This window comes from Ictidomys tridecemlineatus, chromosome 2, assembly GCF_052094955.1.
Source record: "Ictidomys tridecemlineatus isolate mIctTri1 chromosome 2, mIctTri1.hap1, whole genome shotgun sequence".
In the NCBI taxonomy this organism is placed as follows: Eukaryota; Metazoa; Chordata; class Mammalia; order Rodentia; family Sciuridae; genus Ictidomys; species Ictidomys tridecemlineatus.
Genome location: NC_135478.1, coordinates 83,310,881 through 83,336,576, shown reverse-complemented (window position 1 = coordinate 83,336,576; position 25,696 = coordinate 83,310,881). Strand labels below are relative to the sequence as shown.

At 52.9% G+C, this 25,696-nt stretch overlaps 1 protein-coding gene across 6 annotated transcripts in view; it reads right to left on the bottom strand.

The window, feature by feature from the left end:
* Positions 1 to 25,696, bottom strand: part of Rph3a (rabphilin 3A) — a 197,610-nt gene that overhangs the window by 47,917 nt on the left and 123,997 nt on the right. For 4 of the 6 annotated variants that reach the window (XM_078039061.1, XM_078039062.1, XM_040289432.2 and 1 more), the window contains 2 exons: positions 6,926 to 7,014; positions 1,630 to 1,641 (listed from right to left, as the gene is read on the bottom strand). In XM_078039061.1, the coding sequence (XP_077895187.1) occupies positions 1,630 to 1,641; positions 6,926 to 6,996 (83 nt within the window). In that variant the 5' untranslated portion in view covers positions 6,997 to 7,014. The remainder of the gene's footprint in view (positions 1 to 1,629; positions 1,642 to 6,925; positions 7,015 to 25,696) is intronic. The other 2 variants (XM_040289430.2, XM_040289431.2) reach the window with 1 other exon arrangement.

Genomic DNA, 25,696 nt, shown 5'->3' with positions numbered 1-25,696 from the left:
TCTCTCCCACTCGGACTTTGCAGATCTCTCTCCCAACCAGGGGCTCCCCTGCTCCTCTCGACCGCGCTCTCTCTTCACCTGGTCTCAGCTCCCACATCACTTCTTCCAGAAAGTTCTCCCACTGTGACGCCAAGTCTGGGCTCAGTGACACTCCTGTGTTCCTACCAGTAGGGCTCCTGACATGCTGGGTGTTATTTGTTGGTGACTGGCTGTTTATTTGTTGATAGACCTCACTAGATACCATTCATACTTTGCCCACGTCTGTCTGTATCTCTGGTGCTTAGCAAAGTGTTTGGCATACAGTAGGTGCTTAATAAACATTCTGGAAAGAAGGAAGGAGGGGGAAGGGAGGGAGCAAGCAAGGAAGGGAGAGAAGGAGGGAAGGATCAGTGGGTGAAGGAGGCAGGGGAGGAGGACAGACATAGATTCTACCTTCTACCCTTCAGCATTCTGGAAGCTTCTAAGAGCCCTGTGACCCTCTGGGGTCACCAAACTCATATTTATAATCCAACAAGGCCTCAGTATCTCTCCCTGGTGCGTCTAAATAATGCACGTATAATTCCATACAAAGCAGATCTGCCCTGGCCAGGTCCTGCCAGCCAGCCACAGGGACTGCGGAGATTCAGACAGGGTCACCGTGTCGGAAGCTCCCAAGGGACCGAGGGAGAACAGGCACAGAGCAGGGGGACCTTCCCCAGGTCACCTGGTGAAATGTGACCGGCATCAAGTAAACTTTCAAAGGTTCTGATAGCGTGACCATCGGGGTTGAAAAGGCTGAGCAAACTGTAGCCGTGTTCTCCACAGAGAGACCCAGGCGGGCCAGGGTGTGATTCGCACCTTTGCTGAATTTCCTGGTGCTTTACAGTTTACAAAGCTTTCCTGTGCTCATCGTTTGATTGTGCCACCACCCCGTGAGGGATACAGGGCATTTTGCAGACCAGAGAGTCAGGGTTTGGGGACGTGAGGGGCAGTGCCCGAGGCCACACGGACCATGAGTCCCAGGGTCCCATTGGGGCAGGGGAACAGTCACTTCCCGTGGTTTCTGAACGTGTGCAACTAAAACCAGGCTGCAGGCAGTTCATCTGCGAGACCCACGTCCGGTCCATGGGGCGTCTTCAGGAAATGAATCCAATTGAAAGCACAAAAGTTATGTGCAAAGATGGGGCCACAGCATTTCACTGGGAAATTAGGACGACCTCAGAGGAGGGGACGGGACCCAAGGTACAGCACAGTACCTCCCAGGAACTGTTCTGTCCATTGTCGACTGTGGTTAACAACAGCAGTTATGGGGGCCAACATGTTCCTAATCTAAGATCAGCGCTCCCAGCGAAACGCTGCAGAAGTGGGCAGAGACCCATCAAGGAACACAATGAATTTGCTGCGAACCCACAAATGACTAACAGGAATCAACCGAGGACTCTACTGAGGAACACCCGTACTTTGGTCAAATTAGTTTTGTTTTTTTTTTTAATTTCATAATTTTTTATGGAACTTAAATTTTTTAAGGTATGTAAATTTTTCTAGTTCCCTCTTTAAACATCTCTCTTTAGGAGCAAGCCATTTTGATCAGAAAAAAAACGAGATGAAATTCAATTTGCAGAAAAACAAAAGTGTCATAAAAATACTCACTGTTCTTTATCACTGAAGGAAGGCAGAGCAAAGAGAGAAAGGAAAAAAAATGAATAAAGTTAGGTGAGAAATCTGAGAGCAACACCAATACTATCTGGATGCAACAACCACACAGTTCAGATTATGAGGACCTACTTCCTTTGTTTTTTTGGTCACTGTCTTATTTCAGCTCCTCTAACACAGGGTGGCTTCTACGTAGGGCTGCGAGATGCACATCTGTGATGAAATTGACCAATTGGGTCTGCTTTCTCATTAACGGAAACAATCATTCTTAGGTTTGAATAATTGGGCACTGTAGAGAAATCACTCAGTGACAATCTGATCACTGCTTGATTTTGATTGTTTCAAACACTGGGGGGGTTAGGGTCACATTAGGTAGAGCCAGGAGACTTGAACAGCAGAATGCACAGAGCCCTGGTTGAGGGAAGCAATTTCTTCCATTCTAGAAAGGAAAGCAATCCCCCATCTCCCGCATGGGCAACCAAGGGAGGTGACACCCTGTGTGTGTCTCAGTTCCCTCCTCCCACCAGATGTCACAGCTAGAAATACCAACTTTTAGGGACCCTCTCCCCACACACTCCCCACACGGGGAAATAAGCCATTGTTCCATCAAGCTAGAAGCAGGCACATTTTTATTTTTCTTTCAAACCCCACGTTGCTGGCTTCAGACACAATCAAGTTCAAGGATGCGGGAAGAGCAAGACATCTGAAAACCACAAAAGCAATAAGTGTCTTTGGCCAGCCAGCGGTTAATGAGGACTCGATGCCTTCATTTACTGGAGAAAGGAGAATTGGCTGCAGTAGCCCAGCCCCCCTGCAGCAGACCAGAGAGCATGTGCGACAGCTGTAATTCCCCCATTAGCATTTATTGAAAAATAATTTCAATATCTGGAGAAGATGCAGCTGGGGACATTCAGAATGCCAGGACATTCCGCGGGAGCCCAGGAGAACGCTAATGAAGTTGCATCCAGACCGTTGGAAGAATTCTGATTTAATTGTAAGGCAAATTGTTTGGCTTCATATCCACTAAAGTAAACTCTGATGGATGGGATTTTAATTAGCTGACATTTCTTAAATAAAATAAAGACCCCATCCCCGCTCCAGGCTACTGTTTATCTTACAGAGACACACTTTTTAGCTGACGGAATATTTTCTGCGAAGTAAGTTTGGCTGCCAGAAGACATCATGGGAGGGCTTTGGAGACTAGAAGTTTCCTATTGATAAAGAAACCAGCAGGGTTCAGCAGAGTCTTCAAAACAGTGAAGCTCTTAGATCTGGAGAAGGTTTTAGGTAAAGGTAGAAGACAGAGGGCTTTTTTTTTTTTGCTCTGAGTATGCGGTGGACAGAAAAAATCCTTCCCCAACCTATAGTCAGGTGCTACACAAATTAAAGCAAACCTTTTAAAATGCAGCTTGGGACTTGCTAGAAAGTAAGGGGCTTTTCTAAGGCTTTTTCTAAGATTTTGCTGCTTTTCAAAACAAACAAACAAAACAGACTTCATAAAAATACATTTTTTTTTCTCTCTTCCAAAGATATTCTTGAATGAAAAAGAAAATGTTAAGTCATCGCCTGGGGAAAGGATTTGCAAGTTGTCTATCCAACAAAGGATTTTTTTTTTTTTACCTAAAATGTTTTAAAAAGTGCAAAACTTAACAACAAGAAAGCAAATAACCTGATTTTTTTTTTTTAGTAATTTGATATTTTAAATGGGTAAAAGATTTAAGCGGGTACTTCAACAAAGAGGTTAGATAGATGACATTAGGGAAATGCAAATTAGAAGCCATAACCAAATGCCACTGTACACTCACTGGAATGGTTAAAATTGGAGAGTCTGGCCCTACCCAGTGCTGGGGAGGTGGTAGAAGAGCTGAAACTCTCATACGTCCCTGGCGGGAGTTTTTAAAAATGGCACAACTGATTTAGAAAACCATTTGGCAATTTCTTGAAAAGCTAAATTAATACCTCCCAAATGGCTGGGACATTCCACTCCTAGATAGTTCCCAAGAGAAGTGAAAAGCACTTCCTACACAGAGTTTCGTTTGTGCTAGCCCAAACCTGGGAACAGTGCAAGTGTTCACAGTGGACAGAGGTGGTCTATTCACACAGTGGAATACTACTCTGCAAGAAAAAGGGACCAGCTCTTCATATGTAAAGAAATAGAGTTGGCTCCAAAATAATTACTCTGAGCAAAAGAGGCCAGCTATGTCTCCCCTCTCTCCAAAAGTACATATTGTATGATTCCATTTGTATCAAATTCTAGGAAAGGCAAATTAATATATAGTTAAAGAACAGACATTAATGACTACTTGGGGATGGGCAAGTGGGTAGGGGAGCCCAAAGGAGGGACTCAGAAGTGGCAGGGGCTGTTTTGGGACAGAAGGAAATATTTATTATCTTGATTGTTCATTATCTCGGTTTTATGGGTACACACATTTGCTTAAAAATTATCAAGCCGTACTTTACCTTACTTTAGAAGGTGTGCTCTGGAAGGTACATTAGTTAGGTCTTTACAAGACGACTGAGAACAGAAAGGAAAAGAAAACCCAGAAGCTGACCCCAGACCAACAGCAGCACAGTGTTCTAGTGGCACATTGGTGAATGTTCAATGACATTTTCTCAGGCCAAAGCCCCATTGTGAGCGATTTCAAGTGCCAAGAGGAGGTCGTACAGGGTTGGGGGAAATGGGCAATAGATACCACATGATAAGTATTTCTTCCACCCAGGAATCAGAGACATAACTAACACAGAGTAGCAACCTGTACTAAGAAAAAAAATTAAATGATTGATTTTGAGTGTTTGTCACTGTTGTGTAAAATGCAACTTAATTGTAAATTTACAAAACTTGATTTTTTTGTGTGATGGCAGTGCTTCATAAGAAGGTTGCAAAAACCCTGCAAATTTAACATCGGCTCTCATGCACCCCTGTGGTACAGGTCAGCGCACCACGGGGTCAGGTAATTATTGGATACAGAATGTGAAGTTTCTGCCTGTTAAAAGAAGTTATTAAATTAAAAACTGAGCAAGGAGCTGGAAACTCAAGAAGTGGTTAAGGATATACTAAAAAAATGAGAATTTTTAGAAGTAAAATAGTTGACTATGAAAATTCTAAAACTGGATTAGGAAGTTCTAGTGGAAGGTTGGTGGCCTTGAAGATAACAGGTGGCCAGGATAACACTGAGAAGAAAGGCAGCCTCCAATAACCTTAGGGAGAAATGGGCGAAGTCACTGTGCTAGAAGCTTCCCACACACAGAACAATAGCAGAGGGGGAAATGCCAGCAACACATGAGCTCATTCCAACATGACTGACCTTAGAGAATGCACATTTCCCTCACGTATCCATGAGCATGTTCTAGTGCATATGTCACATCTTTTTAAAAAAATTTTTTTTTAGTTGTGGACAGACATAATACCTTTATTTTATTTATTTGTTTTTATGTGGTGCTGAGGATCCAATCCAGTGCCTCAGACATGCTAGGCAAACGCTCTACCAACTGAGCCCCAGCCCCAGCCCCTCAGAATGTCAAATCTTAACCTGCATCAGAGAGTCAGCCTCATCCAAAGCACATTCTCCAACACCATGCAATTAGAGATTCATAACGATGATCATAAATGAACGATCCCCGAAGAGCCAGGAAAGTTTGAGTGTGCCTGCAGACCGCTCTTGGGTTAAAGAAGAAAGACTTAAAATACTTGGAAATGGGAAATAATGAGAACGCTGTCTGCCGAAGCTTGTGGGATAATGCAGATGAGAAGCCTCGTGAATCCTGTATCATAATTACTAATAGTGGGGAGAGAGGGCCGTCAGGAAGATGTGATCAACACAATAAGCCCAAGAAATGGGCAAGGGTGTTGATCGGAGGTCAACAGAAGACATTGAAGGAAGAATGAACCTCAGGGCAATGTTAAATAATGGGGGGGGGGGAGGCAAACCCTTCCCTTTTCAATCTTCTTCCCAGTCTATGATCACCTCCAGGATAAATGCTCAGATTGTTGCTAATCAGTCTTGGATACCTGTCTGTGGCTTGCCAAGTCCCTTGAGAGAAAGTGGGAAAGGGCTCAGAACCTTGGAGGGGCTGCTTACTGTGTAACAACGTATAACATTGTTTCTTTTCTTTTTTCTTTTTGCAGTACCCGGTGTTGAAGCCAGGGGCGCTCTACCACCAGCTCCATCTCCAGCCCTTTTGACTTTTATTTTGAGACAGAATCTAGCTAAATGGCTCAGGCTGACCTTGAACTTGGGGTCCTCCTGCCTCAGCCTCCTGAGAGGACAGGAGGGCACCACCGATGCCCTGTAATAACCTTGTTTCTTTTGATTGATTGTCTTCCTGGTTTTGCCCTTTGCTGTGGGTAGTGAACTGGTTAGTCACTTACATCCACTGGCCACCTAAAATGACCTTGTTCAACAGAAGTGTTTTGCAAGGGAGTCCATTTAGAGAGGACAAGGACTGCCCTGTGGTAGCGATAAGGTAGCAGTTGTGAAGCGGGTACCCTGACGGCCATGTTTAGGGATACTCTGCTCTCCATTGGGAAAGGATCTCTGCTGAAAATCCTCCCCACACAACTTGGGTGAGCCGCAGTCATTAGGAAACCACCACATTTGTTCCTTCCACCAAAATGGTCACTTCTCATCTGTTCTTCCTAGTATCTAAACTCTGCCCGTGGCCCTAAGATGCCTCCCAACATACCCCACAAAGGACATAAAGACACAGAGGTAGCCAGGTGTGGTGGCCACGGCTGAGTCCCTGTGCAAACCTACTTACGCACTGTCCATCAACGCTCCAACGATTAAATTAAGCCCAAAGTGATAGGATGCCTTGAGGGACCCCAATTATATTTGGGGGACTTTTTGGAGCTATCTGCTGATCAGATAATGAGGACCGTGTTGGCTGGAGGATCCTGGAGCTGACCAGACCACCAGACGCCATCTTGAGATCAAGATGACACTTGAGACACTGCCAGTCAGGGTGGGCCTGTGGGGGCGTTGGGGACCTCCCGTCTAGCCTGGCTGCCTTATTTGATGAATGAGGAAATCGAGGTCCAGAAGGAAGGGGAGTGTGGCCTCTGGTCACCCGTTGAGTTGGCCCAGACCCAGAGGTAGGCCCAGGTCTGTGTCTGTCACCAGACCAAGTCTCTCTCTCCAGGGCCACCTCTAATTCGGGGCCTGGAGCTCGGTCTTCTAACCTTGCGCCTTTAACCCTTGCAAAGCAGCCACGTCAGGGACGCTTCTGGAGGAAAACTGCCCCCGGGTTCCTTCCCCCCACCCCAGGGAAGGAAAAGGGAAACCCTGAGACTCACTTGGACTGCAGGGGCCGGTCGCTGGGGTACATCCATCGGTTGGCGCTGTTGCTGACCACGGTGTCCGTCATGGTGGACGGCGGGTGCTCCTGGAAAACAACCCAGAGAGGATGTCACCCTGTCACTCTGTGCCATACAAAGGAACTTTATCCACATCTCCATTCTCCAGATGGGGACCCTTGGGCGCTGCGGGGGGACGCTGTGGACCTTCGACACAGGCAGCCTCGGTCGCTGAGGGTCTGCCCTCAAAGAGAAGGACAGGACTCTAGTCCCACGGGTCCTCTGTTTCCCGGGTCCTGGTGTGAGTGGCCTGCTCCTGCCATGCTGTGCTCGGGATTTGATGGAGGTCGAAATGATGGGGCTCCCAACTTGAATCTCCAGAAATCCAAGCCCCCGGAAGCCTGTGTTTACTTCCTAAGTCGCACGCGTTGGGTGTGTCATTATAGCAGTGGCCAGCTGGCTGGGGCCCACTCTCTGTGCCTGTGCTTGCCCTGGGGCCACTTCTGCTTCACAGAGTGGCCAGGGGCGTCTTGAGAAAGCGGCTCCTAGCTTGTAAGAACAGCCCCCACCACGGCTAGACCCAGAGAGACGGTTCTGACATTGACTGTGGGGATGGGTGTGAAACTGTGAATATTCCAGAATCCACTGGCTGGTCCACTTTAAAGGGGTGAATTGAATGACACGGGAATTATACCTCATTAAAGCTGAAAATGGTACGTTACTTTGGAAAATGCTTTGGCCATGTCTATTAACGTCTATTAATGTCTACCCTGTGACCAAGAATCGTGCTCAGGTTATATATCCAAGAAAAATGGTGCTTGTATACTAAGACAAGTAGAGGGTATTCACAGAAAAAAAAAATTTGGGTGGGCGGGGAATAGCTAAAAATTGGAATCAACCCCGGTTCCACTGCAGAAGAGCAGAGAGATCGAGGGTGGTTCCATCATATTGTGGACTGCTGGTCAGTGCTCACACACAAATTCCTGGCAGCCTTGAAACCCTGGCGGCAAATGCCTATAATCCCAGCGGCCTGGGAGGCTGAGGCAGGAGGATCGTGAGTTCAAAGGCAGCCTCAGCAAAAGTGAGGCACTAAGCAACTCAGTGAGACCCTGTCTCTAAATAAAATACAAAATAGGGCTGGGGATGGGGCTCAGTGGTCCAATCCTCCTGAGTTCAATCCCTGGTACCCCCCATGCCCCCCCCCAAAAAAAAAACCCTGGATGGATCAGGAGGACATCAGGTTTAGTGCAAGAAGTGAGGCTGAAAGCAAACACACTATTTGATAGTATTTCCCTGAAAGTTAAGAAGATAGAGCAAATGGCTCACTAACTCTGGGGAGATTATCAACTGGGAGGGGACATGAGGGGTGAAAATATTCCGGTTCCTGGTCTGGGTGGTCACAAACTGGGTGTACACGTCTGCAGAAGCCATTTAAGCCAGTGTTCCCCATGTCCTTCCCTTGGCCCCCAAAGGTAAGGAGCTCGAGTCGCTCTTTTGCTCAAGAGTCTTCTATGGATCCCATTTGCTCCTAGAATCAAATCCAAACCCCTGGGCACGGCCCAGCTCCCTGTGGCCTCCCTGCTCCAGAAAGACGTGCTCTTTCTGGAACATTCCAGCACTTTCCCATGCATTCGCTCTGCCGGGGACCCCTTCCTGCAGACACCTGCCCAGTGCTCGAGGCCATCAGGAAGGTCTCTTCTCCCCAGAGAGGCCTCCCTGGCTGCTCAATTCATTTACTTTGTGCTTTTTTAATTAAAAAAAAAATTAATAGATGTGTTTGAAGAACGCATACCTAAATGCATAAACGACATAAATCCTACAAACGAGGGTATCGGGGAACAGATGAGCTTCCATCACCCCCCGTGGCTGCCTATTTTCGGCTCTGCTGGCAGGTCAGCTGCCATCCACTGTGAACACAACCCCCGACCAGAGGCCGCGGTTGTCTTGGTGCCTGCTGGCCCCTCCGTCCACCCTGCCCATGGGCTACTGCGGATCCTTCAGTTCAGTCCGTTTCAGACGCCCCCCTCCCCCGCCTCTCCCCCCAGGTTCTCTTTACTCTGATTTACTTTCCTTCCACGCTCCCTGTGATGGTAATTTATTTTCAAATTTGGCCGTTTGCTTGGAGTCTGAGTCTCGCTGCCAAAACAGAAGCCCCTGGCAGAGCTCCCGATGGGTCTTGCTGCTCGACTCCCGAGGCCCAGCACAGTGTCTGCACACAGAAGGCGGAAAACCGGGAGGGTCTCCTTCACCGTGGGCACCGGGAAGCCAGCCAGGCCGAGGTCCCCTCACTATGGAGGTCACGGAAACAGCAGGGGGATGGGCGTGTTCTGGGGGATGCTGGTCCCCTGCGGCTCCTGCTCCCTCTGAAGCTGAATGGGTGACAAGGGAAGGCGAACAGCCGAGCCCCTGCCCTGCCCTGCCGCCTCGGGATCATCCTCTTTGTGTGGGGGAAGGTGCTGGGGGAGAAGACCCCTCCTGAAAAGCCATTTCCTCGTCTCCTATGTGGGGGGACATAATCTTCCCAGATTAATGCAGCCATTTGGCTGTTGCTTGCATGTCAAAAACGGAAAGAAAGGAGAGAGAGAAATTTCCTGTTGTGAAGGAAATTTGCTGAGAAGAACCTTTAATGTCTCCTTATTGCTGTTGCCAGAGCTGAGCGGCTTCCCTGCCCCCCTGGGGACCCCTGGCTCCCGTTGGGCCTGTGAGTTTCAGCTGGTTTGAACCAGAGTCTGCAACTGGGTGGCTCCCTTCTTCCAGCAGACGGGAGATGCGGCCCTTGGGGGACCCTGGAAGGCCAGGGTCCGTCCTCTCCTAGGAACTCTGTCTCCAAATCCTGCTGCCCTGGGGGCAGAGCCCTCTCGTGCATTTAGTCACCCCCACGCACAGGTCCCACTAAAATTCCATTGCCAAGTTCATACCCACAGGCCAACCTCCCCGGGGGAAACTTCCCAGCTCCGTCCCCCAGGCCAGGAGCCACCCTGGACAAACAAGGCTATTTCACGGTGGCCAAGTTCAACATCCCTGGACTGGACTCTGTGTCCAGTGCTCGCCCCCATCCCAGACCAGGAGGGGAAGATCTGAGCCAAACAACAAGAAAAATAGCTCGGGATGGCTGGGAGGCGGTGGGAGGGCTGTGGGTGGCCCCTGGGGACCCCCCTACAGCAGGCGCACACCCCCAGCCTCCAGGGGTGTTGGCCACTCCTAGGAGCCAGTCCCAAGGAGCTGCCTGGCTCAGACACCTGGAAGGCACAGCCCAGCGCAGAGCGGGACAGTTCTGGGATGCCGTCCTGTTCCAGGGCTCCCTGGGGACTGGGCTGCACTGAGGTCCCGTCTCCTGGCCTCCTCTGACCCTCGGCCTGTCTCCCTCATTCCTTGCGGGTCCCGCTTGGAGCATCTGCGTATCTATCGCTGGCCCAGGAAGCCCATCTCAGGTCCTGCTCCTAGACGGCGCGACGTCGCGGGCGGGTTGTCAGGAGAGCCAGGGACCCACGGCCACGTGCTCCTTACAGCACTGGGCAGCCACTGAGCCGTTCTCCAACCTGACAGCCAGGGACCGTAGGTGTCCCACCTGCCTGCAGATGACACTCTGGGAAGGCCAGCCACGCTCTCAGGAGGGAGGGTGAGTTAACAGGGGTGGGGACAGTCAACGGTGAGTGCCTGAGGTCCAGCGCCCCAGCCTGTGCCCACTGCCCACTACAGAGAAGCCCTCAATGACAGAGGAGCCCCGGACTCTGTGGGGGACAGAGGAGGAAACCAGCCACCAACAGCAGAAATAGAAGACGTGTCAGACACAGACACGGTTTCCAAGCCGCTTGACCTCAGGAACTTGGTGTGACTGAGCTCAGGAGGTGAATCCCCACCTACAGTCCCCGACACACAGGAGGGACTTCGGAAAACGGCAGTTAATTTCTTTTTCCTGCTTCTCCTATAGTTGATACCAGCAGTAAAATGAGTGATTATTTCTTGAACATCTACTATGCACCAAATTCCATGCCCGCCTTATTGCATTCATCTTTATAATTCTCATTTGACAGCTCAAGAACTCAGACTCAGAGTGCTTAAGCCACCTGCTCAACATCACACAGCTACTGAGTAGCAGAGCCAGTGTGTTCCTTCACTTCTCTGTCATCCCTGCACGGGCTTGGCTTGTTGGGTCCTGGTGAGCAGGTGGGCATTGCCAACTATCCAGTCCTGACCCTCTGTCCCCTGGCTGGATTCCCACCTCTCAGCCTCAGAAAAGAAACAGAGACTTGCCCAGCCTGTCCCCTGCCAGGTGCCTGTGAGAGCTGGTGTGCTGCAGCCTGGGCAGGACCGGGGCACTGGCTTCCATCCAGTCCTGCAGCTGCGACTTCAGACAGTGAAACATGAACTGCGGCTCTGGGAACCAGGGCTCCTCCCCAGATGCCCTAAGGGAAGCAGTGACAATCCGAGCACCTCGGGAGCCTTGTCTTCTTCTTGCCCCGTGGTGCAGGTGGGGTGACTGAGCCAGGGAGAGGTGGAGCAGGCTTCCCGAGGCCCTGCCTCCAGTCCCTCCGGGGGCCATCTAAATGGCTGCCTGGGAGACGGGACATCGGTATGGGAGAGAGCTGCACTGCTGGAAGGGGGCTGATGCTCTTCAGAACTGACGTGAAGGGACCAGCAAGGTAAAGTGTCTAGTGAGGAGACCACACCGTGGGGCTGTGAGCCTTAGTACCACCCGCATGGTCCTGGGAAACACAGAAGGATGTGGCCGTGGTGTGTGGGGCCGGGAGCTGGGGCGGAGCTGCAGGAGCCTCCTGAGGACAGAGCCTTCGATTCGCGCAGCCACAGGATAAGGCACCTCCTCGAACACAAGTGATCCTCTGCCTTTACGAAATGCAATTTAAAAAGAAAAAGGTGCTTCTGGGGCTGCCCCTTGCCAGGAGGAGATATGAGGCCTTTCCGTGACCTCTGGGAATGGCCATGACCTTCTGTGTCTCCCCGTTCCCGCTTGTCTCTCTGGGCCTCTTCCTCTACTGTTCTCTCTGCCTGGAGAGGACCTTCCTCCCACGGTCACATGGCTCTGCTGGTCTCTGCACAAATGTCACCTCCTCCGAGAAGCCTTCCCTGAATACACTGTCATCTCCCCTTGCCCCATTACAGAGTCTCATTCTGTTTATTGCCATTATAATGTTGATCGTGACATGTGATGTTTTTGATTTGCTGTGTGTCTCTCCACCTGCTCTGTGAGCTCCCCGAGGGCAGGCCCTGGTCCTGTATTTGTTCAAGGCTCCCTGGTGGGGGTAGGCCCAGCTTTGCAGCCTAGGCCACTTCACTGAGCTTCACACATAGAAGGACCCCCAGCTTAGAAGGACCCTGTGCTTGGCTTCCCACTCTGCTGTCATCTTTTGATTCATGGGCCCTAAATTTTTTACTTTGGAATCAGCCCCATAGTAGGTGCTCAGTAAATATTTACGTAAGTCACGAAGCTGAGGGAATGCAGCAGGGGCTCAATAAATCCACATGTAGGTGCATCCTCCCCACCTGGTGCCAACCCTCAAGACACCCTGCGGCTTCGACTGCCACAAAGACCTGTCCCAGCCCCAGAAAAACAGGTCGGGCGCCCTCCCTCCCTCCCGCCTGCTTCTGCCTGCTTCTCCCCTTAGGGACCCTTTGGCATGTTTGCTAAGGACCAGTGGTTCCACCCCGGGATCTTCTGCTGGGTGTAGATGAATGAAAACAACCTCAACAACCCGAAGCCCATTTGGTTTAAGAGCTGCGAGGTGTGGACAGTGACCCGGGGGACCGGGCGGGGTGGGCAGGTCCTTTCAGGGCGCTTCGGGGAGCCTGTGCGAGCTGTAGGTGTCTGCGCGGTGCTGAGGTCGGCCTCCCTGGCCCCCAGTCTTCGGCCTCCCTGGCCCACATTTTGGGACTAAATCAGACGCTTTGCAGCAGAACCTGCCGCCGGCAGCTTGGCCGGTGCCCAGCGGGTCCCTCTGTCAGTCTCTGTCCTCGCCCCGCCTCTTTCCCCCGGAGCCCAGCTCTGGCTGCTCAATTAGGCATCTGGACAGACTCACTCAGACCGCGCATGCGCTGGGAGGGGCTCCTCACCCTGGGCCTGGGTGAAGGAGGGCAATGGGCACCCACAGGATCTGGGGGAGAGCATGCTCTGTTGGGTTCAGGCAGGGAATTTTTTTTTTTTTTAAGTAAAATTCAGCCAGAATCTTAGAAGCCCCGGGTTGAATGAAAGATTCAGATGGCCCACTTCTGAAAACCGGAAAGGATCAAAACATTTATGGAATGTCTGCTATTAGGGTGCTTCAAACACGGTCCTAGGCACAGGGGGACACAGCGTTAAACCGTACTAGGGACAAAGGCAACTCATGGAGCTCACCTCCCTGGGGAGGGCGGGGGTAGACCAGCAAGTCAATACGGAATTGTGGGTGCCCTAGAGGAAAAGAAAACAGGGTCAGGGCTTGGAGATTGGAAGGGGAGTTGGGCTTTAAATAGGTGTCATGGGGGGGTCTCACTGAGAGACAATGTTAGATCAAACCTGATGGGGTAAACGACTGAGCCATGTGGATATCTCCGGCAGGCCGACTCAGAAAGAGGGAAAAGTGAGTGCAAAGGCCCTGGGGCAGGCACCTGCGTGGTACTTGGACACATCAAGGAAGATACAGTGAAGTGAGCAAGGGGCTGTGGGGATCAGAGAGGTGTGGCGGTGCCAGACCTTGAGGCCCTCAGAAGCCTCCACTCTGCCTGATGGGAGCCACAGAAGGGTCACAGAAGTGACCTGAGCAGAGATATTCTGCTATCTCAAATACCAATTTGATTGTGCCCGACACTTAGATTCCTACAACTCAGGATGCAAAGAGAAGGAAGGCTGGTGTCCTGCACAGCTCACCACACCCACGGGAGCCACGGGCCAGGTGACCCACCTGCCTCTTCAGAACCCTCACATCCAGCCACCCAGTCACACTGGAGGGGCCTGGCTGGAGCCTAGGCAGGTCCCCTGCCTGCCCTGAACCTGGCCACGGCTGGAACTGCAAGGTCCCGGCTGGTCCCCTGCTGAGCTGGAGCCGGTGCCAGGTACAGGGCCAGACCCTCCTGAGAGGTGAAGGAGATGGAGGCAGCTTTGAGCTCCTGGACCCCAAACACAGCAAACTGTCGCCTCCGCACGGTGCTCCCCTTGCCAGGGAGTGAGACAAAAAATGGTCCCTGCCGTGAGCCTTCAGATAATCCCAGGGGACAGTCCCCTCTGGTCAGGCTGTAAGGCGGGCCCAGAGCCTGTTCCCCACACTCAGCCACTTACAGGCCGAGCTAATGTCCCTTCTTGCTTGTCAACAGGACTGACCTCGTCACAGTGGCTGTCCCTGGCACTGGGTGGGACACTCTTCTTGGATGGCCTCATTTGATTAATTAATTTAATTAATTCTTCTGGTGCGTCATCTCCATTTTGCAGAGGGAACACTGAGGCTGAGCAAGGTGGGTGGCTCATCCGCCCAGCAGGCACTTGGTGGGGCTGACGCCCGGTCCCCACGCTTCATCACCCTGCCACGTCATCCTGGGTGCGCGTGAGGAAGAGGGAGAGGAGGTGCAGGGGACGAGCGGCAGTGTGACAGATGTAACATGAGCTCAGCTACCACCGTGGTCATCATCTCTGGCGTCGTCCACCACTGTCCTCTCCCTCCAGCTGCAAGAGACTTGAAGGGCCCCTTGGCTGCCACTGTGGGGATGTGGGGTTGACCAGTCGGCAACAGGGGCCCCATTTCTCCCCTTCCTGCAGCCACCACCCCTCCGGGCCCCTCCTCCAGAGGTGGCATCCCCTCCTCCACCCTGGCGTCTGAGCCTGAGCCAGAGGCAGCCCCTCTGTGCCGGGCGGGTGGAGAGTGTGATGGCATCCAGGGCCTGGGAATGTCGGGGCCTCCTCTCTGCTGAATTGGGAGCTGCCTTCACCACAGGAGCACCCAGGCTCTCCTGAAGGAGGAGACGTGTGGCAGGAGGCAGCAGCTGCCCCCGTGGTGTGTCTGCACCAGCTCTTCCAGGGTTGCAGGAGCCTGGCCCAGGCCAGAAAAACCACCCAGCTGAACTCAGCCCGATTGCCGACCTGAGATATTATTATTCATGAGATAATAACGCTGGCTGTTCTGAGCTGTGAATTGTCAAATGTTTGTTACGCAGCAAAAACTGACCATCGGAACCGCCTGCTGCTGTGGACGATCGATGGTCACAGACCCAGAACCCTGAGATCCAATGCAGCCCCTGTCTTGGTTTCCCAGTGACTCCTGGGGGTTGGTCAGGCCTGGGTGAGGCATGGTAGTGGACATCTGGGGCAGATGGCCCTTGTTTGGGCCCACCTAGCAGTTATCTGGATAGTCTTTGCTGGGGTAACAGCACCCCCAACTTTTCTTCAGGAAATGACCTTTCTCAGAGTCCATCTGTGTGGTTCAGGTGGGGCTCACCAAGCCTGGCTCCCAGAGGTGGGCCAGCGTGGTCCTCCCGGCCAATCAGCGCCTTACTTCTGTCGGCCGACTGTGATTGGCCCGGGATAGGCATGTGACCTCATCTGGGCCAGTGAAGGTCACCAGGCTTGGCCAAGGCCTGGAGAAAAAATCCCCCAGCCCCTCTCACAGCTCTCCCTCCCTCCCAGAGGCTGGCCTCCGAGCTTCCTGCAGGACAGGACGCATTTCCAAGCCACCCCGGTGGAGGCCTGCTGGGACGCTGCACTGACAATTAAAATTCAGTGGCAATAAACAATGCTAATTAAAAGCAAAACCAAGTACTTAATAAGACAAATGAGGTGGCAGCGTTAAAAGCCAGGCTGAGAGAGCTGGAATTAATTAAAAACAAAGGCAAGTCTCTTCCCTTTGCTAGAAAAGGGTGTGTGTGTGTGTGTGTGTGTGTGTGTGTGTGTAGAATGGATTTTTGTACAAAATGTCATGGGAGCAGACAGACTGTGGGGTCTGTTCTGCTGGGGAGGGGCGGGAGTTTGGGCCGGGCTCTGAGAGGTGAGCTGGGGCACACACTGCCCAGAGGATGCAGGAGAGGAATGGGTGTGGCCCGTCAGGGGGTGGACATTCCTGAGGATGGGGCCTCAGGTGCTGGGAGACAGGGAGAGAGAACAGGGCAGGAGGAGGGCAGGGCGCAGGGGTGAGCCCTGCGTCCAAGAGTTAGAGATGACAGTGCAGAGTGTCTCTGACCCTCGCTGCTCAGACAACCGCAGCTTGCACTGAGCCTGAGATCTCCTGCAGGCATCCAGCAAGACGGCTCAGGTACCCACGGGTTCGGGGTCCAAGGCCATTGTGCCAGGCAACCCTGGGCAAATCTGCTCTCTTCCTATATCTCGGTTTCCTCCTGGGCAGACTGGGGAGAAAAATAACACCCCTCTCAAAAATGGGATATTGAGGATCAAATGAGACGATCTACATGAAGAGCTGGCACCAAACACCTGCCCAATGGGAGCTCCTGTTAATTTATGACCATCACATAAAGGTCACATCCACAGGCTCCCTGGGCAGGAACAATTCACTCAGGGACCCAGACTCATTCTACCCAACATGTCCAGGTAGAATGAGTAAGAAATCAATCTGGAGCTTTGGGAAATGTTTGTTATCGCTGCACAACCAGACACATCCTACCTGTGATTGCTACAGGGCCAGGGACTACTGCAATGATCCCCATGTAGTGAACAGCACATTTGACCCTCATAATAATCCTAGAAAGTAGCATCTTTCCTACTTGTTTTTGTAGATTGGGAAACTGAAGCCCAGAGAGGTAAAGTCATTTGCCATAAGATCCGCAGCCCATTGAGTCGCAACAAGGAGTACGTTTGAAATGAGGCTGCAGAATTAATGGCATGACTCCTACATGACTCATCCAGAAATGACCCCAAAGGGAGAATCTAGGGGAATCCCAGACTTCTTCCTCTCCTGGACTACAGAGTCCTTCTGAGCCCTGAGTCCGCGAAACCCAATTGCAGCAGACACAGCTAACACAGTAGCCCTGCAGGGCCCCCTGTGTAGTCCAGCCAGTCACCAGATTCCTTGATAAAGCAGAAACCGGCCCTGGCCACCTTGCTAAGTGGGCTGATCTCGGCGCCAGCTCCACCGCAGCCCAGCAAGCAAAAGAGCACCATGCAGGGCTGATTTCCAGGCTCAGGCATGCGCACAACTCCCAGGCCCAACAGGAAGATGGGATTAGATGGGCCTGAATATTAAAACAAGCCATTTAGTTTAATGGCCCCTGGCTGCCACTCAGAGCCAGGCTGCCACAACATCCGTTCTGCTTGGAACTGAGCAGCCTGCAGCCCTAGGTCCCGCGCTGCTCCAGGAGACCACGGGTGACCTCCTGCCTCGGCCTATGCGTGAAGCCCTGGGAACAGAGAGGGACTCAGACCCCAGCAGCCCCGGCCCCCAGAATCCAGGGATGTTTCAGTCTCACAAAGTGCAGGCAGGAGACAGCGACCCCGCTCTAGGGATGAGAAGTGATGGTTGCAGGGGGCGGGTCGCGAGGCTCAGCTGCGTAAGTGCTCCCAGCTGCGTGGCGTCTGCTCACTCTTGCAGAGCCACAGGCACCTACCCTGCTCTGGACCCTCGGACATTCCTGACATGTGACACAGTGGTCACATCCACAGGCTCCCTTGTCCACTGGCTGGGTTTGTCCAACAAGCGGCAGGAGCAGGAAATTGGAGGGAGGGAGGTGAGGCTTGGTGGATGGTGCCTGGATCCCTCCCGGGGGTGCCAGGGGCTGGCTGTGGGCCTCCACGTGGAGAGCTGCCCTCTCCCTCACGGACCTCCCGCTCCCTCCCCAGCCCCACCAGGCCTCCCGCTCACAGGGCCAATGGGGTCCTATTCAGAGTCCCGCCTGTGGCCGTAGAGCCTGCGCTTGACCAGCTTGCTGTCCTTGCTGGAGGCTCAGCTCTGCAGAGGGTGGGGTGGCCCTCTTCAGTTGGCCAGTTCCCCTAGACCACCCCTTAAATCTCCATCACTGTCCTGCGGTGGGTTCTGAAGTGCTTCCCATTCAGAGGGGTGAGGGAACTTGCCCAAGGTCACAGACAGGGAGGGTGGGGGCACCCAGGTCGCGCCCCTGGGAGCCGGGCACTCCGCAGCCCTACGGGGAGCTCCTCCAGCAGGGCGCCCTCACCAGATCCACACGGCACCCCGGAGCAGCCCAAGGAGACACAAGGAGGATCTGGCTGGAGACCAAAGCAGGTCCCCAGCCGTCAGAGCCATGGAAAAGGCAGGGTGGTGCTTTGATGGGTGATGAGGGCCCCGTCTCCGGGGTAACCAAGTGCCAGCGGGAGCTCGTGTGCCCGGGGTGTGCAGGAGGGTGGCCTGCTTTCCTGAAGCTGCCCAGCTGCATCCAGAAAGGAGAGGCTCAGGGCCTCAGACCCTCAGACATTCCTGAGCCAGGCCTGGCCCTGTGTCACCAGGCAGAGCCAGTTTCTAGTTCCAAGACAGAAAGTGCAAATGTTCTGGTCCCAGCCGCTCAGCCCCGAAGCTCGCCTCGCACCTCAGCCTTGTGAGGGAGTGGGGCGGCCCCCGGAGGGCTCTTCTTCCTCCTTGCCACACACACTCACACCCACACGCACTCACACTCCCACACACACGCACACTCCACCCTGCCTTCCACCCACCGTACGGAGTTGGGGGCACGTCCCCTCTGGAGGGGACCAGCAGCGCAGGCTCGGGAGCCACACCCTCTGCCTTCCAGCCCTGAGCCCCGCAGACAGCCGAGCGCCCAGAGCCCCCGCCAGCCCCCGCGCCCCTCCCCAGGGTTGTTTGAGGCTGATGTGAACAGGGGACGGTGGGGAGCGGCTGGTCCCCGGCAGCGCAGGTGCAGCCTCACCTGGAGTCACTCAGTCGCTTCCTGACTCACCCCCCAGGACAGTCAGCCCAGAGCTCCTGACAGCAGCAGGCGCCTTCCCACCCCTGGTCCAGCTGCGTGCTCCACGGAGGATGGAGCCTAAGAAACCCGAGAGCACTTCAGAGAGAGCACAAGCTTCTCTCCCTCCATCCCATGAATAATAGATCACCAAGACCTGCCTCATCCATTCCTCTCCCACTCTCCTGGCGCCAGGAGGGGAAGGTGACAGAAAGAGGAAACCTTGGTCTGATTGGCTGGAAAGTGCGCGTGAACTCCCTCCAGGAAAGCAGCCATCAAAACCTGAAGGAAGGTGGAGGCAGAACTCAGCAATTTCCCACAATTTCCCACAATTTCCCACACCCTTGGTCTTCATGCAGACAGGTGGATGTTAGGACCCTCATCATTGGAGGCAGAGGAGTACAGAGACTGAGAGTTGCCTGGGTTCAAATCCCAGCTTTGCCTCTTTTAGCTGTGTGATGTTAAGACCATTGCTCAACCTCTCTGTGCTTTTCTTTCCTTCAATGAAAATCAAGGATTATAACAACAGTCATGATAATACCTACTTAGAGGGACGTTGAAGGATTAAATGACTTGATACTTTTAAGGTTCATAGGACATCAGTGCCTGATGCATGGTTAAATAAAGAGGATTAAGTTATCTTAGCCATCATCTCCAAAATATAAGGGCTGCTAAATATATGAAAGTATCAATCACCAACTGTGTACCAGGAACCATACCAAGGAACGTGGTATGTACGAGGCTGGCCAGGAACTCCACCTAGTTCATTTGAAAGATAGAAAAATAAAGCTTATAAAGGTTAGTTGGCTTTTCTCCAGCATTGGAAGATGGAGGAGGTAGAAGAAAGCAGGAGAGGACTTAGGGCCAGAAATATCCAGCCCTATTCCTTACTGGCTCCTTTCTTATGTTAGAAATCCAGTCGACCCTATTTGCACGGCCAGCCAAGAAGTTCAGCAGCTCCAGACAGCCACGGAGCTATCCAGTTATGAAGCCTCAGCTCAGCCACGTGAGTGCCCAGGCAAGATCAGCAGATGGATTAACCCACCAATTCCAGCCCACGTTGTGCAGATGTGAGCAAAGCAAAGGTGATCCTTGTGCTAAGCCACTAACTTTGGGGCGTGGTTGTTACCCGGCATAGCTAGCTGATGTTGGCAGTGTGCCTTCCTTGTGCCCATCATGCACATCTGCTCCTCACCCTGACCTCCCTGTTCTCTTCCCCTGAAGCTGGCTGCTATGTATTATGTCACAGGTCCCCTGGGTTTCTGGCCTCCGTTTGGATTCAGCCCATGGGGAGCACCATGAGGCTGGGTGGAGGGAGGGGCAGCAGGACAGGGCTCCTTTTCTGTGATGTCCATGTCCTCCCCAGTGGCCACAGCTCAGGTCAGCAGCCCTCCTCCACACTGCCCCTCCAGCTCCCCCCTCCCCGCCAGCTGTGGCCCCCGTCATGCCTGGAGGTGGCCGGCAGCAGCTCCCATTACTGCAGCCCCGGGAGGTTCCACGGGTTCTTTAATCCTATTCACACCTTCTCTCCTTTTCAAAATTCTCCTCAAATTGCACACTTTGAATTGCCATCTGTTTCCCGCTGGGACCCTGATTCACACGGGCAGTGTCGTCCGTGCATATTTTCCACGAAGACAGAAAACAGACACAACAAGAGTCTTGTCCTTGAAGAAGGTTGAATTGCAGTCAGCAGGGGCCCGGGCTGCGGCTCAGGACCATGGATAGCGGCTCAGGACCACGGACAGCGGCACCATGCCGCCCTCCCAAACCCACAGGTAGGACTTCAAGTTGGTCCCTGAGCTTCTGCAGAAGCCCCCTGGCTGGCACCGACGGGAGTGAGAAGGCTTGATCAAGCCCCGAGATGCTCCTGATCCTCTGTTTAGCTCCTTGGACCCCAGCTCAGCTCACCTGTCCCATAATGCCATCTCCTGTCCTCTGAGCCTTTCTTGTCTGACTTTCTGGTAGGCTGGGAACTCAGAACCCCAGCGGGTGGCCTCTCACAGCTGACATAACTCACCCTCCACAGACTGAAAATCCCTTAGGGGTAGGGAGAAGACAGCTGCTCCCTTCCTCCTGGTCCCAACACCCCAACTTTCTTTTAAGGAACCACCCTTATCCGGGCTCAGCCCATGGTGTTCTGATGAGACCGACGTCCACTCCCAGCCCCAGGAGTGGTCCCCCACCCCAACCTAGTGGCCATCAGCACCCCCCCCACTTCCCACGTCAGTTACTGAATTTGAAGTTGAATCCATGCCCCAATTCCAGTCAAGTAGACTCCATTCTCAAACTTTGGTTGGAATCTCTGTCTCCTCTCTTTCCTCCTGAGCGGACACGGGGACAAGCCAGACTTGGACTTGGTGAAGAAAGTCTTCCTAAATCAAGGCCGATTCAGGAAAGGCAGAAGTCAGAGGGGACGGGGGGCTCCGTGGGGGTGCTCTTGAGAGCCTCTGGTTCAAGTCACACCCCCGCCACGTCAGCCTCTCCAGCTGCACCGTCTGAAGGGGTTTGACTCAAGTCAGCAGCGTCTGAGGCCCAGACCGACAGACTCACGGCCGGCAAACCCTCGTGATTGGTGGATTCCCTGTTTATGAACTTGCCTGTGAGCGAAAACATATTTGTTCTCCCCAAATCAACACCTGTGACGCCTTTGTGCTCAATCACAGATATTCAGAGAGGACAAAAATGAGTCCCTTCACCCACGTCCCCAGCTCAACATCAAGAAGGCCGTGATGCACCTCATGGAGGAAAAAAGATGTGTGAACCAAGCGCCGTTCAGTCACGAGCTGCAGGGCTGCTCAATGTGGACGGATCAATAATGCATGTTCAGTGAGGTGGCTTTAGGGAGAAACACGCATAAGGCAAGGTCACGGGCTGACCTGTTGATGCTGGGAGGCACCTGGCCAGTCTTTCCCCAGGAGCAGAGACTCTGCATTCACTCATTCAGGGTCTGCAGCAAGTCTGTAGCACAGAGCTGCCAGGAGTTAGGATGGACCCCCTGCCTCCTACAAACTGATCTAAGAAAAACAGATATGTGCTACGACCTATCCTGTAATGCTTAAAGTACTATGTGATCCACTCAATATAAATCCCCGGCTTTCCACTCCCCCTCTTACCATGTGCTGTGGTAATGGGACAGGTGCCGAGGGGACGTTGGTCTATTTGCTGTCTTACTTGACGAGTGTGTTGGGGGCCAGGGGCAGATCACAAGGTAGTTGATGCACTTTGGAAGGGAAGGTGCCAGGGACATGCATGGTGTCATGAGGGCTTGCATCTAGGACTTCTTTTCCCACAAGAAGACTCAGGTGTGTTTCCACCAGCTTCCTCCACTGTCACCTCTGGGGTCTGGGGGGTGAGTTGGTGAGAGGGCTCCAGAGTGGACACTTGGGCATGGGGATTCACCGGGGACTGAGAACTTGCAGGAATCCCCCCGGGCCACTGCCTCGCCCGACTGGATCAGAGAACCAACCAGGCTGGGCGTAAGTGGGGCGATAAGTGTGTTTTCAGCCCCTCATGTCGGCAAGACATGATCAGAAGCGCAGGTTTGCAGGGAGCTCGGGGTGAATCGGGGTAAAGTAGTGTGTCCCAAGCCCGACCGCCAGCTCAGTTTCTGCAATACCATGTGTCCCCTCCCCCCCGCCACAGGTGCTGTGCTTGGAGGCCAGGAAGGCTCCCATCTTCCAAGGCTGAGGGTGCGGCGAGAGGATCGGATTCCCTCAGTCCTGGTTTCTAGCCCTTTCTCAAGGAAAGAAAGGAAAGTGGGAAGGTCATTTCTCCCTGAAAGCAGAGTTGAGGCTTTGCGGGTGGTTGCTGAGCTACTGGTCTGGTTTGGCACAGCCGAGTTGCCACATGAAAAACCAAGAAATAGAACGTGTCCCCAACACAGGGTCTTGATGTCCTCCCTTTCTGCTCATGGGGGACACGGAAGCCTTGGGTGGGAAACCCAGCTCCCTGAGGCAGACGGAAGCCAGGAGCAGGAGGTGCTATGTCATTGCTGGGCAGTGACAGCCCTGGTGGCCCCGGTTCTCTGGAATGAGAGGACAGGCAGACGGGGTGATTGGCAGGAAGTGGTCCAGACACACCCCGTCCCAGGAAGCCCTCCCGGCTCCCCATTGGCATTTCCACAGCCCCCAGAGTTCACAGCACCCGTCTTAAGCTCCTGAGTTTTCTCGAAAGTTCCAGAGACGAGAGGCTTAGGATCCGCTTTACGTATACCCCAACTAAGGACCTGATGTGACACGACTCCCCTAAGTCACATCAGTGGTGAACAAGGGACACCACCCTGGATGCATCCTGGAATCACCCGGGGAGGAGGTAGTATAAAAATGCCAAGGCCCAGCATGCCACCCATGCTAGAGAAGAGACTCCAAGGCTGAGTGCTGGGAAAAAAGCCTGTCATCTCAGCGGCTTGGGAGGCTGAGGCAGGAGGATCTCGAGTTTAAAGCCAGCCTCAGCACAAGTGAGGCCCTAAGCAACTCAGTGAGACCCTGACTCTAAATAAAATACTAAATAGGGCTGGGGATGTGGCTCAGTGGTGGAGTGCCCCTGAGTTCAGTCCCTGGTACGAGAGAGAGAGAGAGAGAGAGAGAGAGAGAGAGAGAGAGAGAGAGAGGGAGAGAGAGACTCCAAGAGGGTCCTAGCACCCTGTCGGGTGTGTTCAAGTGCCCAGCTGAGGATAACGTGCAGCCAGGACTGAGAAGCACCCGCAGGCGCCCCACACACCCCTTCCCTTCCTCCAACCCGAGCACGCGGCAGGATTCCCTGGAGCAATGGGGGCCGTTTCCAGCTCCCAGCTTCTGATGCAGATCTGAGAATTTGTGGTTTCTAGTAAGTTCCCAGGCAAGCCGGGCCCTGCTGGCCCGAGAATCCCATTCTGAGCACCCCCTGCTTGGTGTGATGCCAGGAGACGGGACCCCAGGACCCCCGACCCCTGGGCCCCGTTCCCCATCTGCTGGCCGCGACGTCCTGCTCTGAATCAGAGCTAATGACTCTGGGGCAGCTGCTCAGCGTCAGCCAGAACCCTGGGCAGCCGGGAGCCGCGGGCTCTGTGGTTTCTTCCCTCTTCTTCTTTCTCTCCTTTTAAAACGAATCCAGCACTTAAGAGACCGTCGCTGAGCGTTTCTGCTTGCTCTGCCCCGCGGCCCCAGCCTGCAGTGCAGGGCTCCTTAAATATTGGTTCGCGCTGCAGCCGCCCAGCTGGGGGTGAGGTTGGTATCCACAAAGGCTCAGGGTAAAAAGGATCCGGGTCCAGGGCTGGTTTTATAAGAGACCCCTGCTTCCTTCCCCCTCACCCAAGTCCCCGGTGACTCCCACGGTCCCTGCCTGGTCCCCAGCCCTGCCGAGGCCTGGAGTTCTTCTTTCTGCTTGTTGCTGCCTCAGGTTAGAGAAGTCTGGGGAAGGGGTGAGGTTTGGAACTAGAGCAGCGAGCCCTAGACTGACACTGACCATGTTCAGGGAATACTTACTGAGCACCTACTGCATACCAGGTGCTACGGGATAGAGAGCCCTGGGAACATAACCATAAATAAGGATCGAGTTATCCTGTTCGGGTGGGGCTGAGATTCTCACGGGAGAGGAGGGACCAAAAGCAAAATAAATGATTAAAATAGACATTGTGCACACCGAATCAAGAGCTGGGAGGGGTGGAATAGAGGAGGCGGTGGAGTTCTGGGGCAGTGAGTACAATTTTAAAGAGGGTGACAGGAAAGGGTGCACTAAGAAGGTGATTTGGGAGAGGGTAGAAAGGATTAACAGGTCCCCTTGTAGAATGTGGAGCCCGGAGATCGCATCAAAACAACAGTACTCCTGTTTACTGAGCATCTACTCTATGCTGAGCCCTACTCTGAGCAAAGACTACATCATGATTGGCTACATTTCCAAGGCAACCCGGCGAAGTAAGCAAGATGAGGAAACGGAGACTCAGAGAGATTTAGTAACTTTCTCCTGGTCACCCAGCAGCAGAGCTGGCATTTAACCTCAGGTAGATTAGCAATGTCCCTACATGGTCCCCACTCCCTGTCCACATTTTCAGGGATTCCCCTCTCACTCATGGTTCATTGTAGAACAAATCTTTCCCTGATGGGAGACCCCAAATCCTCCTCCTTTCCAAGGACAGGGTACTATGAAGAGGGTGGAGCAGGGGGGTGCTCAGCCAATACATGTGGCCCTTTCTAGGCCACTTTGAAATACTCATCCAGTCTCCCCAAGTTCTTCATCTGCCTGTAAGTCCTGCAGTGACTTTTTCAAAAACAGATCATTCCAGATCACCCTTTTGCTTTTGAGACCTTGTTGGTCTTAGAATAAATCGCCACAGCATGGCCCTGCCTTATCTCTCATGTGGCTCCCCCTGACCCTTGCTCCCGACATTCTACATCCTTAAAGGCTACCTCAGGGCCTTTGCACATGTTCTCACTCCCTCAGCTCCATGTCACTTCCTCAGGGAAGCCCTCCTAGATTGGATCAGATTTCTTTGTGACACGGTCTCATAGACCTGTGTGCTCTTTTTCTTACAAGCCCCACCTTGGCCTGTAACTAGACATCCATTTGCATAATTAATATCTACCTGCTCCAGGGAAGGTGCCAAATAAAAGTTATCTTCTGCTCTGTCCCAGCAGTGGGCACAGTACTTGACATGCCCTGCACATGGGCAAAGAGAAGATGAGCAATCCCCAACCAAATGCTCCTCTGGAAGCCGGGAACCAATTTCTACTCAGGTTCTTGAAAAGTTTTTCAGACTGCCAGGTGTTCTGTCTGTCCTCTCAAATTCCTTTATTTTGAAAAACAAAAGAGTTTAATTGAAGGCTTCCTAGACTTTTCAACCCTCGTGAAACTCCCAAAGCATCTCTTCATTTCCTGTTTATCAACAAGGTGTTTACAATGGATGACTTTAGCTAAAGTAATAAAATATTCCCTACTTTTCTTTGTGGGTACCAG